Source organism: Musa acuminata, chromosome BXJ1-3, assembly GCF_036884655.1.
Source record: "Musa acuminata AAA Group cultivar baxijiao chromosome BXJ1-3, Cavendish_Baxijiao_AAA, whole genome shotgun sequence".
Taxonomy (NCBI): Eukaryota; Viridiplantae; Streptophyta; class Magnoliopsida; order Zingiberales; family Musaceae; genus Musa; species Musa acuminata.
Window position 1 is genome coordinate 44,608,395 of NC_088329.1, and position 13,767 is coordinate 44,622,161.

The following is a 13,767-nucleotide window of genomic DNA, read 5'->3' on the forward strand; positions in this document are numbered from 1 at the left end:
ATTATAATTATAAAAGTAAAACATCAACTTCTATTTATCATAACACCATTAATTTTATCGATAAAAATATAAAATTAAAAATTTAAAAAAATAATTTTAATATTCTAGTTGATAATATTAGATGTTAGTGGTGGTGGACGATGATATCGCTAGGGGCCACAACTGGTTATTGTAGATGAGGAGAACAGTAATGAGAGATGAGTATTTCTTTGCATCTATGTCGAAATCGATGTAATTGTCGAGCGATCCATTTAACGCTCTACAATTATATCGATGAATCTTTCATCGCTCGACAATTGCGTCAACACTAACGCAAATGTACAACAATGAAAGGGTCACTTGGGTGACTGTTGTAGATGAGGAGAACAACAACGAGAGATGAGGGTCGCTCGACAATTATGTCTATGATAACTATTGTGACGGATGATGGCATTGTTGGGATTCATAGGTAATTATCGTGGATGAAGAGAGCAACAACAAGAAATAATGGTTGCTTTGCATCTGCGTTAATGTCAATGCAAATATCGAGCAACCCTTTTGCCACTCAACAACTACATCGATATTAATGCAGATACAGAGCGAGAGAAAGGGTCGTTCGACATCTGTGTTGACATCGACGCATATACAAAGCAACCTTTACTTCTCGTCGTCGCTCTTCTCATAAATAATAGTCACATATGACCCCTAGCGGTGCCGTCATCGGCCATCACCAACTCTGTATGTCACCATCAATTAAAAAATATTAAAATTATCTTTTTATCTTTTATTTTTATATTTTCGTTGAGAAAACAAAAGTATAAATAGAAATAGATACTTCACTAAGGTCTAACGATAATAATGTATAATTAATCCCTGTATTTGTTTTTGTTTGCTAGATTTTTTATTCGAAGTTCTCAAAAGAAGATCCATGTATTCGTCCGTATAAGATTGTCCACGTATATCTTGAAAATACTAATTTTATCAACATTTTCACCTCAACCGTGTACGAAACGACATATTTGATTCACATAATACCATAACTGTCTTCCTAGGATACATCCATTATATATCTGATATGAAGAACGGTGCCAATCTAAAAAGAACGAACAATGACCTCTATATATAAAAACATGAATTTATAGTCGTGATTTATTAAACCAAGCATTTAATCATTTCCATTAAATGACACGCCAAGATTGAGGGTGCAAAATGAACAGCAATACGTCAACCTTGACCTGTTACAGATTATATAACGGGAAATATAAGAAAACCTCGAGTTCAGTAAGACCTATAGGGTTAAAGTAATGATGGCAACTGATACATAAAAATGGCAGCCAAAGAGAGAGAGATTTGAACCTTGTGCTGCAATGGTTAATAAGATCGTGATGTCTCCAAGAAGCATACCGTGGGTGGTTTATCAAAGAACATGAAACCTACATAGCAAATAAACAAGCTTGCACTGACTAGAATTTTGGATAGAGATTTCAATGTAGTATATTGAAGTACCAGACGTAATTCAGAGAAAACAAAAGATCCAAGTTGTTAGAGGTTACAACAAAGTCGCATGGTTCCAACACTCGGGAAGAGTATAGAGACGGCAGGATCAGATTGATTTCCAATATCCATGTCTATCCTCTCAACCAAGTGTTCCTATACGAAGAGTTATCACGCAGAGAAGCATCGTGTGCCTTGTACTCCATTAAGTAGCTATGAGGCAGTTTTAGATGTCGCTTAATTGAGTCCCTTAGAGCCATCACAGCCTAGTAATGCAGAAGATGTGTCACCAACTAAAATCTGAACAACATTTGCAAAGACATTATGTTGAAGATACAAAACCTTGTGGTCTGATGCGCTCCGGTTCCAAACACTTAAGATGTCCTCATTAAAACGAATGCTTAGTACAGCACCGCAAACATCATCCCCATAGTCAAGTTGATCACCAACTAATGCCAATACCTATGAACACAAACCAAACAATATTAGAAGTTGGAGCAGCAGTGAAACAAAATCTTTTGGTCAGGATGGGAAAGAGGTTTAAATTATCGATGATATCATGTTCAAGAAATAAAAAACGATTGCAGCAATATTCTTAATTTGAAAACTTCTCAGTTAATTACAATATGCGAGAAACTTGGAAAATTCTGACTCGCAACGAAAAAGCAATAGACCACAGATAAAGACAAGGATAGAATCATGTGGGCTTCAGTATTATGCTGTGCATTATATGGCTTCAAAAGGCATAGTGTTGTAGGTTCTCAGGGAGGTTTTAACAGGTGTAATGTCTACATCCAAAAGCCTCTAACTTGGTCTCTACAGCATTCTTTGTTTTCCATTAGCATTCAAGGACATGTCACCAAACCTGCATTTAACCCTCGTAAGGATACAGATATGCTATCCACTGATCAAGAATTTTACCTCTTCAAAATTTCAAGTATTAACAACATATGCAGTTTTTCAAAGTCGAGAATAGAACCCACCAACCCTCAGGTGCTCTAAAATGACATTTATGGTATGTCAGCAACTGAAATAGGCCATATAATGTCTTGGAAAGGACAACCTACATATCTTCTAGATTATCTCAACCGCAGCTATGTTTAGTATTTGAGAAAGCAAACCACATATGCACTCACATATTGAAAATGAGCTAATGATGCCAGCTTCCTGCAAAAAACACAACTTTTAGAAGCTAAAGCTCAATTAGATCCTCCAAAAGTTCAAATGATAGGATCAGTATCCCACTTATTCTAGATTTTCTTGATTGTGATTGGAAGTACTGAAAATAAAATTAAACTACCTAAGATTCTGTACCCTAGTTTTGAAAGCTGATTTAGCAAGAGTCACACTGTGCAGATATGATAGTCCCTTCTAGCCTATGAATTGCTCAGGAAGCATCCCATGGTTGGTGTTCTGAATGTCACCTAGACAACCCAGGGTTTTGTCCAGTAAAAAGACTTAAAACACAGGTTGTCCGAAACAAACAATGGATCTGATGTAATCCCAGTTGAGATAGAGTAATTAGGGGTAAAGGATTTACCTACAAACTCACATTTATAGAAAATTTGAGAATCTTCACAAAATCTTAAAAGGATAGAAGAACATCATCTTAGGCACATAGATTAAGTTTAATATATTTGAGAGAAACGAGGTTGAGACTTAGAGTAGATATAACATACGTATATTTGTCAATGTTGAGCCTCAAGGAGTCTTTCAATGGAGAATAGAGGATTCAAGAAGAGTTTGTAATGGATGAATGACATATTAAGGTTTATGAGACAAACTAGGAACCTTTTAAATGTTGTTGAGACTGATTAGTGAAGTTCCAAGTCACACCCCAAATGGACTTCCAATCCAGAATTATCAAAAGATACTAATTAAGATAGTATCGCAATATAAAATAAACATCATTGTCTTACAATCCAAGTGCAATTGAAGTTAAATTCTGAGTTACAAACTTACAATAACTAGTTTTTGAAAGAAAACATAGTATTGATCACTTGTAGACAAATCACATGACTTGATTCATTCCTCCATTTTGATTTTCATTAGGGCCATGCGACTCTGAAAAATTTTAAACAACACATCTTACAGTCAGAGGACCGTAATGTGTTGATTAAAATTTTTCAGAATCACATGACACTAATGAATATCGGAATGGAAGAAAGAATCAAGTCATGTGATGTGTCTACGAGTCATCTTTCTTATGGAGTGTAAGACAATGATGTTTTTTATGTTGTGGTACTATCTTAATTAGTTAGCATCTTTTGGTAATTCTAGATTGGAAGTCACTTGGGGTGTGACAACTTTAAAGAGTCAGCCCTAGTATTGGGCATGGTGAAGGAATTGAACAGCTACCTGTAGATGATGCTAGAGGGCACATCACCATTGGATTGTCTTATAAGGGTGATCTGATAGATGTACTTTAGGGCAGTGGATTAGACTTAACGAAGTTAGTAGGCCAGGTGGGTTGTGACACCAAATGCAGTCAAGACTGGTTTAAAAATTTTCAAATACTAACAAAAGATGTTGCCAAAAAGGAGAGTCAAATTCTGGTTGAGTAAATATTTGATTTGTTATTTTAAAATATTAGATGGATCTCTCCAATGTAATTTACAATTTGATGTAAATTTTGATCAATTGAAGTCTTGGGCTAGAACTAAACCATAACTGGTCTTGGTCATAGTCACTTTGGCTCATCAATAATTAAAGTTCCTGGTGTTTTCACAATAATATGTTTATAAGAGTGTCAGCAGTTGATCTACTTTTAATTTCTGGTGTCCGCGGTGAACATGAGGTGTGAAACCTATGTATGATTTTGAGTTTATGTTTCTCTTTTTTCTTGTCTTTCTTTTTTTTTCCCTTTCATCAACAGTTGTTTCCTGTGCTGCACCATTTCCGGTCCTCCGCTCGTCACAATCACCAACCAACCTATGCTGCACAGCCTACAGCCACTCTCCAATTCCCAAAATTCATCATCATCTCTAAACCTCTAATATAGGCCTTACAAAATCAAAAATCATTAATATCATCAATCAATTCTATTACACAATCCCTACATTTCAGGACTATAAAGTAGTCCCTAAATATCTCTTTAAAACCAACAATCTAGCAGCCCAAAATAGTCCTAAATATGCACTTTGCAGCCACCATATTTGCAAAGTTTATAGGTTCAACTTCCATCTGAGCTTTCCCTGTAGAAGTAGCAATTATTTTGGCATCCAAAAGGATTGAAAGATTACTTAGCTCACAAGTCCTGATTTTCGACTAAGGCCTATTAATAGTTTCAGAGGTTTAAGAATTTTGAAAACTTAAAAATGTGGAGAATAACAATATCTTAAAAAAAGGATGCCCAATGCATGAGGTTGCATCGCTGTGGGGTTTGAGGGTTCATATATGCAACATTCATTTAGAAATCTACTTGAATTAATACTTGGTCCAACATCAACTTCCATTTATTAGACCTCCTGCTTTAGACAAAAATGTTTTGAAGTTCAAACAGTTGATACTTGTTATGGCTTGCTTATTTTTCGAGATTCACAACGTTTCATTATTTCCATCATCTACCAAATGTCCCATGTTGTTGTGCCTGTGTGAATTCAATACCGTGCCAAGCCATGAGAAATGGGTGGGCCATTTTCTATTCTGACAAAGGAATGCTAAAAGCTGACCATGTATCTGTATGCGACTCTTGACCCCTCAACCCTAACCATGGATTAAGACAACCGATTAAATGCATCAAACCCATCTGTAACCAAATTTGAGATTAAATAAAACAATAAACTTAACTGGCAGGTGAATATCCCCAAACTGGTATAGGAAAAAGAAAATCACAGAATAACATCATTTAAACCTGATTTGATATGCATTGCAGAATTTCAAACATAATTACAAGAAAGGCCTACATATGGTCATGTCTAATGAATCTTATAAAATGACAACGTTAATCACAGTTAAATAACATAAAAAATGAAAAACATTGGTCAAATATGTCGTCAAGCAGTCGAGAACAAACTGAAATAACTCAGACAGGAAGAGACTGCTTCCTACCTAATCAGAGAAAGACCAAGATGATTAAGTTAGGAAAAAAAGGTTATCTGCTTCACATACCAAGTCCTCCCAGAAACGACCTGAAACAATCTTTTTGAACCGTAATATCCACTTTCCACCGTTACAATTAGCAGCATCCTGATTAAATCAAACTTCATTCAGAAAATAACATCACAAAAGAGTAAAATTTCCTTTTATGAGTTAAAATATATCCAAAATTTTTCTTTCAATTTCTTCAGGTTCTCTTACAGTAAACACAAAGTAAAATAAGAAGGGTACTAATTGCAAAACAATAAACAGGATAGATACCTCCCACAGAGGCCTAATGCCCTCTTTGAAAAGATGAATATCTGTTGGGCTAGGGAGTGATGAAGGCCGTGCCAAATGGCAATAGCAAACCCAAAATCCTTCGACCTATGAATGCACCATGTTCATAAGCTAATCATGTTAGAGTTTGCATTTGCATTGCCATCATAAGTACAACTATGGTGTCATTTGGAATTGACAGGTGTAAGAAGAAACATACTGTGCTGATTTCTACAATTTTCTTGATGTTATCCTCGTATGATGTCTGCGACCGCACTCCAGGTGTTCGTCGAGTATACCAGAACACAAACTTATGCTGAATGAAAACATAAAAACCTTCAGTATTTAAAGAAATTACAGAATTGAATAACACATTCTAGAATTCATGATTCCTTCAAGGCCTCAGCACATCATTAGTATAAATATCAATACCACCAATTTAGGAGCAATCATGTCAATACTTCACAATCGATCTCACTCAGCATTGTAAATAACATAAGTGTTAGACAACAAACTTGTAAAAGATTCGGTGTCCACAAATGTTTTATAAAATCACTGACCAACCAAGATTTTCCAGATTTCAAATGCCTCAATCTATAATTAATCAATTACAAGGCCATAACTAAGATTGTAAAAGAGAATTCCCAGGGTTGTCCCGTTCAAGGAACTCAGGTAGGATATCGAGAGTACACCAAAAATCACCCTATTCTACAACCAGTCTGGTTCGAGTGCTCCATCCTTGTCCACAGGACACAGATTCCCAGTGCTCACTAAATAAATTTCAATTTAAGTTCGAAGCGGGAAAGCATTCGCAAATATGGACCGAACAACTCAAATACCACAAGAAACAAGAATAATCGAGAGCAAACTAGGATAAAAGGAGACTGTTCCTGTCGGACACAAGGAGCGCCAGCGAAGGAAAATTTGAAGAGGGGAGACGAACCTTCAAAGGATGGAGACCGGCTTTGATCTCGCGAGAATAGCGGTCCCGCTCGTCCACATCGCCCTCCGCTTCGACGACGGCGGCAGTTTTGGAGTCGGGGGGAGGGGGTGAGGCCGAACCCTTGGTTTCTGCTTCCTCCGCGGCCTCCATCAGTCTTTATCCTACCCGATCTTGTCTTCCTTCACCCAAATACGCTTGGAGATGGAATCTCGTGTGCTATCCCTTTCCTCCTTCGGTCGGAGGCGTTGCGAAGAAGGAAGAGCGAAGACGCGGAGCCCGTCCGCCTCGAGTAGACGACCACCACGGCGAGGGCTGTTGTCGCTTGCTCGACCTTTCTAAAATTCATGATTATTTATAATTTCATAATATATGAAAAAAAAATACTGAAATAATTTCATAATATATAATATTTAACTTTTCTTTCAAAAGTAATTTTTATTTTTGAAATTATTATTCGTTTTATTTAGTGCAAATAATAAAATATTATTTTATTAATTTTAAGAGGTTATTGATAACAAGATTTTGTCAATAATAAAAAACATAGTGAACAGTAAGCTTCTAAATTTTAATTATCACTATCAATCATAGTCATTAGAAATTTTAATTATCACTATCAATCATAGTTGGAGGGAAGTAGAATTCTATTTGTTAGAACACACCAAATGAATTAAGCACCAAAGGCACAAACTCCTAATGCAATATTCAATATGTTTGCCCAAATTCATCGTCCACTATATTCCTGACCAAATGTATTGTTTCCACAGAGAATAATGACAACAGTGAGTCCGTAAATGCTCTATACATTCTCTCAACCCTACCACTATCTCTGGATCAGAGAGTTCTTGTTTAGGCTTGGATTAACAGTTGCTGCAATACAATTTTGTTTACTGGATCTGTCAATCCCATATTGTCCCCTTTAAAAGGTTACAATCAGTGGTAAGTAAATCAAGTGGAACTTACAACACAATGCATCGAAAAAACCCTTATGGAATCCAACCCCCCGTCGTACGAAGACGGGTGCGGTGCACAGAGTCAGTTGATGATACAAACTTGTGGTAATTAGAATAAGGTTTATGCAAAGACTTGGAAGCATGACCGCTGGATGATGCACTTCACAGTCTTGGTCTAGTTAGCCCACCACAGCGGCTTCTTGCGCTTGAATCCTGGCGTTTCATAATGCCGCAAGCACGAAGTCTAAAACCAGAAATCCTTCTTCCTGCTGATGAACAAGGGATGTAACTGATCGAGGAGTACCAGTAAGACGTCAGCAACATCGCTGTCCTCCAGTTGCTCATCGAGGTTTCTTGATGCATGAAACTTTCTTGGTTGAGGCTAGGACATCTGAAAGGTTCATCATGTACAGTAAACTCCAATGATAGAGTGTTAAAGGCTGCATTGGTGGGAAAAACCATATATGAACTTCTCTGCATTAATAGTATCAAGTTGGTAAGAGCAGTTATAGCTATGAGTACCGAGTAGAAACTCAATACAAGGTAATTGTACTGCTGGATTTATCAAAATATCATGTAAAGCTTAATTCCCACCGTAAACAAACGTCAATTAAGCTGAAAGCCGTTTGATCTTTTGACATGGAGAAAGGTACAATGTTCCATTTAACCACCTTGCATAATAAGAAAGTTATGCAAGGATCCCATTTTGTGAATTTGCAATCTATCAAGAAGAATAAGATAAACCATACTGATCTAATTTCTATTGCTTCAATTTTTTGACCATATCCAGAACATTTAAGGTAGTAAATGAACAACTTCATGTTAGCATGGTCTCGTGCATATAATTGTACAACTCATACCTTTACTGTGGCCATATCAGTATAATTTGTGAACCATTAATGAACATGTTCCCTTGATTCAAAATAGCCAACTGAAATTGTTTTTAATGAGGAAATTAGTAGAGTAATGAAATAATAGAGTGATACTAATTTGTACTTCTGGAAGAGGCAGTTGAACCCTTCAACTTTTCTACTGAGACGTTTTCAAGTCCAGGACTGATTTAAGTTTACATACATATTAACAAACTCCATTTCTGCATAAAATACCATTAGATAAGATAATGTTTCAAAAAAGGCAATCATGTCAACAAAATCCAATTTCTAACAATAATTTCCAAGATTTTAAGATGAGTTACATTTATCAGAATGTTTATCTTGACCAATTACAACAGAAAATGTAGTTCCTTCCTTTTCCAAAATCCCAATATGAAGAAGGCCATCATCCTTATGCTTAAGATATTTAATTGAGGAAAGTATAAATTCTGTATTTTTGGAGGATCATCTTGTAACTTAAATGCAAGTATCAACTCATCTTAGGCAATTAGAACCATTAGGGAAACTAAGGTTGTCAGATGTTCACATGTCCAATTATCTGTCTCAAGTCATTTAAGAAATTAGACATGGAAGACATGAAATGAGTTACTTCAATATTGTGTTTGGTAGAAGAGCCATTCCATGTTTCTGAAGATTTAAGGGACTGACAACCAAGAAAAAATGCTTTAGTTCTTTTTAACTTTTCAACCTATATGGTTTTAAGGAAACCTATTATAAGCCATGATGAAAGAAGGCAAATTGTACGACAATTGTTTTGCACATGGATGAGTGACAGGGTCATATTGACTAGAGTTATAATTGTTTTTAAAATTTCACACTTTTCTTCATTGTACAAATTGACAAAAAAAAGAAGATTTGATCATAACCATCAAGGGGAACGATAAAGGCAGTTGAATAGGTCCATACAACACCCACAAGTACAATAAATACTGCAAAAAAATAAGAAAAGCCAAGCATACAAGATTTGTGCCTCAAAAACAGAAAAGAAAATAATCAAAATCTTAATGTGCATGATGGTTTGCACCAAAGGTTAATCTGCAAGAAAAAGGAAATAGGGTATTTCAAGTGTCCAAGAACATACCGATAGAAACAGCTCATGATAAGTATTGTCAAAAGCTCAATTTCCCTCTGTATCAAGAAGCTTGTATTTGGAGCTCAGGACAAGTTCTCTGAATTTTTTTAATTAATTCATGACATGAAAGGCTTGTTCCTTCAGATATCTCTTTCGAGAAGTTTGGCAAATTTTCTAATAGGACCTTGTCTTCTCCATCAAAAGGTAAAGTATCCAGTATAGTTGAGACAAATTTTGCATCAAGAGCCACATCATTAGTTGCCATTTCATGAAGCAAGTCAATGATTTTGCTAGTTTCACCTTTTGCCCCAAATTGACGAATGAGAGAATCATACACCACTACATCTGGAGATAATCCCTTAGCTTTCATGCCGTCAAGCACTTCCATAGCTTCATCCAGTTTTCCTGATTCAGCGAGTCTATTTATCAACACAGAATAAGTAACCAAATCAGGAGTAATTCCTCTATGAAGCATATCTGCAAACAAGTCTTTTGCAAACTCCAAGTCTCCTGTTTTGCATGCCCCATCAATTAAAATAGTAAAGGATACGAGATCAGGTTTGTGGTTATCATCCATCTCATCAAACAAACTCAATGCCTGCTCCATTCTATCTGTTTTACTATGTAGTCTCATCAATGAATTATAGTCATATGAAGTAGGACTTATTCCGTTGTTTTTCATTTCACCAAGGAGCCTTTCAGCAGCATCAACATCTCTCATTTTACAGTGCCCATTCAACATGATACTGTATGTGAAGGAGTCAGGCTTCAGCCCCACATCAGCCATCGCACTTTTGAGCATCATTGCCTTACGAACATTCTTGGCCTTGAGAAGCCCACCGATGAGTATATTGTAAGTGACCAGGTTGCAAGGGTGCCCTCTCCTTACCATCATCTTCCGTAAATTCAAGGCCTGTTGAGCACGACCAATCTTACAAAGTCCATGTATAAGCGTGTTAAAAGTCATCAAATCTGGTTTGACATTAGAACTACTCTCAAGCATTTTACCGAACACCTTGACCGCTTCATCAATCTTGCCCACATTACAGAGCCCCAGGATTAGTGTGTTGTAGGTCACCACATCCGGCACGTTTCCCTTCTCCGAGATCTTCTCAAGGAACCCGAAAGCATCTTCAATCAGGCCATCCTTGCACATATGATTAATCAGGACATTGTACGTGACGGTGCTCGGCTCCTCACCCTTTTCCACCATGAGATCTAACAACCTCATTGCCTCCGCGCTCTTCCCGTCTTTGCAGAGCCCATCGATCAAGCTAGTATACGTGAATACGTCGGGATGGATCCCTCGATCGGCCATGCTACGCAGCATATCGTCAGCCTCCTGCCAACGCCCGAGCTTCGACAAGCCATGGATCAAGCAGCTGTAAGTGACCAAATTAGGGTGCGCTCCCTTCTGTAACATCTCATGGAAGAGATCCATGCCCCTGTCGACCGAGCCGGCATTACACCAACCGCTTACGAGAGAAGTGTAGACGAACACATCGGCGTCAAGACCGCTCCTTTTCATGTCATCCAACAAGGACATGGCTTCCTCGACCCTGCCGACCTTACACAGACCATCCATGATCGTCGAGTAGGTGATAGCGTTCGGGGAGCAGCAAGGCCCCGCTCTCGCCATCTCTCTCCAGAGCTCCATAGCTTCTTCCATCCTCTTCTCCTTGCAGAGCCCATTGATGAGGGTGTTATAGGTGACGCCGTCGGCAGGGATCCACTTCTTATGCTCGATCTCCCGGAACAGCTTTACGGCTTCGGAAACAGAGTGGCCTTTGCAGAGGCCTTTCATGAGCAGGTTCAAGAGGAAGGCGTCCGACGCATGGCCACTCTTGAACATCAAACCGACGGCCGAAAACGCGGACTTGAGGTTCTTGGCGTCAAGGAAAGAGTCGATCAGGGCTGTGAGCGTGCGGTGGTCGGCTGTAGCTCCCTTACGGGAGAGCGGCGGTGCTCGCTCCCCAGGCTTGGTCGGGGCGTCTGTGGTTGGAAGAGAAGCGGAGTGCTTGCAGGCTAAGCATCGCTTCTGGGCGGGTGAAGACGGGCTGATCACAGCAAACAGGCGGTGGCGGGTTGCAGGAATTCTGGACTGAGACATCTGAGCTTGTTCGCGAGTCTCTTGGGAATGTCTCTCGTTCGACCTACTGGAGGAAAAAAGAAGCCATCGGTTCCGTAATCTTTTAAATTCTAACATTAAAATGAAAGAGAAAAACCTTAATTATTTGTCCAAGAAAATTTTCGGGCATTCGTAATATATATATATATATATATATATATATATATATATATATATATATATATATATATATGATCAAAACATTATAGCGAACTAAAAATACTATAATATTATAATAGGTGAAATATTTTTTTGAAAATAATTTAAATAATTTTAAATTAGAAATACTACTTAAAAAATAAAAATAATAATTACAAAACATATATATATATATATATTATAAAAATCACTTGTTCGGAAACGAACATGACAACATGATTTACCATGATAATTACTGATATGACAAATTATGGACCAAAGGCACGTTACCACATCCCACACGCAAAGTCAGAATCCATACCAAAATATCACACATCATGACATCCCACACGCATCATTCCGATAAATCCAAGACGTCACCACCCTCGCACGCAAGGTCAGAGCCCATGCGTGTTGAGACACTATCCGACACGCCCATCACCTCAAACCGCGTACGACCTACCCTCATGTCGTAGTATAAGAATCCTTCGTGGATACCCACAAAGGGGGGATCTGGGGAGGGGAAAAACATTCAACTAACTCGCTCGTCGGATGGGCCACGGCCGGAGATCACCCGATGAAGGCCTTTTTCTGCAAGAAAGCGGCCACCCACGATTCACGGGCGCCCCAACCTCGAAAGTCGTTGATCGACCGACGACCTCGTACGTAAGCCATTGACTATTCAACCCCAGGCTAAGGAGCGCTAACCAAGAACCCGACATCGAGGGTCGTTCGACGTTTCAGCGTCCAGTTCAACCGACGGGACACTCTCGACATCGACCCGTGGACCATGTCGTGCTGACTAACGAGTCACGGCACGTTTGTTCACAAACAATTACCAATAGGAAAACAAATCGAGCCCTTCATGCTGGCTAATGACCGTTCGGATGCCATACACATCAATTACGAAAATTATATATAAAATTTGATGAATCTATTATGCTTTGGCAATACGTCTTCAAAACAAAAGAAAAACATGTAAGGCAAGTTTGCTCGGATTTAATCTACCACGCAATCATGAATTTTTGTACATCAAAATTATTTGTTTCAAATCAAGAAAATTAGAACAAATTAAAAAATAATAAATATTCAAGATACCGTATTTTATGGAATAATTAAAATTTTTTTTATGACTTACTGTGATCATGTTCAATTTGAGAAGTTTGATAACCTTTTCGTCCTACATAAAATCTCTCATATATATATATATATATATATATATATATATATATATATATATATATTATTTTTTAAATAATTTGATACATTAATTTTTTATTGTTCAAGTTGGACGATTTAATGATATTAAAATTCTGTTGTCTACTATTGTCTTTTAATGATATCCAAGCGATTTAATGATTTAATGATATTAAAATATGAATAATCACTACTATTGTCTTTTAATTCTGTTGCTAATGACCTCTTCAAGCGCTCATTTCCGTTATTTTTGTTCCCCAACTTCATCACAACCGCCCGACCCGGTCAATTCTGTTAGCCCCAAACCGCCGCCTTCTTCTCCACCGCCCTCCTCCGCTCCTCGGCTGCCATGGCCGCGACCCTATAAGAGGCCCACCCCCCACCCCTTCCTTCCTCGCAGCCAAGCATCCACCCATCAGCAGTCCTCGCCTCGTCGTCCCTGCTCTTCGATCTCACCCGATCCAATCCCCACTTTTCCGCAGGGATCATGGCGGAGTCCAAGATGGTTGTGGTTGCCCTCCTCCTCGTCGCCCTTGTCATGGCCTCCTCGACGGTGCCGGCCGCGGACGCCCTGTGCTTCACCGACTGCTACAGCCGCTGCGCCAATGGCCAGGTCG

General features: G+C 38.3%; 2 protein-coding genes across 4 annotated transcripts; both read right to left on the reverse strand.

Moving 5' to 3' along the window:
• Positions 1–1,417: 1,417 nt before the first annotated feature.
• Positions 1,418–7,060, reverse strand: LOC135633994 (eukaryotic translation initiation factor NCBP-like). The gene is made up of 6 exons (XM_065144096.1): positions 6,773–7,060; positions 6,050–6,145; positions 5,833–5,937; positions 5,584–5,661; positions 1,816–1,935; positions 1,418–1,739 (listed from the first exon to the last, which is right to left on the reverse strand). Exons 1-6 carry the CDS (start codon positions 6,920–6,922, stop codon positions 1,608–1,610), a joined length of 681 nt encoding a protein of 226 aa, XP_065000168.1. The 5' UTR covers positions 6,923–7,060; the 3' UTR covers positions 1,418–1,607.
• Positions 7,061–7,480: 420 nt separating this feature from the next.
• On the reverse strand, positions 7,481–11,850 carry LOC135634000 (pentatricopeptide repeat-containing protein At4g28010-like). Of its 3 annotated transcripts, none has more exons than XM_065144113.1 (2): positions 9,697–11,850; positions 7,481–8,113 (listed from the first exon to the last, which is right to left on the reverse strand). In XM_065144113.1, the coding sequence occupies exon 1, from the start codon at positions 11,795–11,797 to the stop codon at positions 9,749–9,751; it is 2,049 nt and encodes a 682-aa protein (XP_065000185.1). In that variant the 5' UTR covers positions 11,798–11,850; the 3' UTR covers positions 7,481–8,113; positions 9,697–9,748. The 3 variants fall into 3 exon arrangements, with proteins under 3 accessions (XP_065000185.1, XP_065000179.1, XP_065000175.1); XM_065144107.1 differs by having other exon boundaries at positions 7,481–8,162; XM_065144103.1 differs by having other exon boundaries at positions 7,481–8,196.
• Positions 11,851–13,767: the final 1,917 nt, after the last annotated feature.

Coding starts and splice junctions, on each gene's coding strand:
- LOC135633994 (XM_065144096.1), bottom strand. CDS start 6,922: ATGGAGGCCGCGGAGGAAGCAGAAACCAAGGGTTCGGCCTCACCCCCT. Junction 5,662..5,832: donor GCATTAGGCCTCTGTGGGAG/GTATCTATCCTG, acceptor TGATTTAATCAG/GATGCTGCTAATTGTAACGG. Junction 1,740..1,815: donor GGAGCGCATCAGACCACAAG/GTTTTGTATCTT, acceptor CTGCATTACTAG/GCTGTGATGGCTCTAAGGGA.
- LOC135634000 (XM_065144113.1), bottom strand. CDS start 11,797: ATGTCTCAGTCCAGAATTCCTGCAACCCGCCACCGCCTGTTTGCTGTG.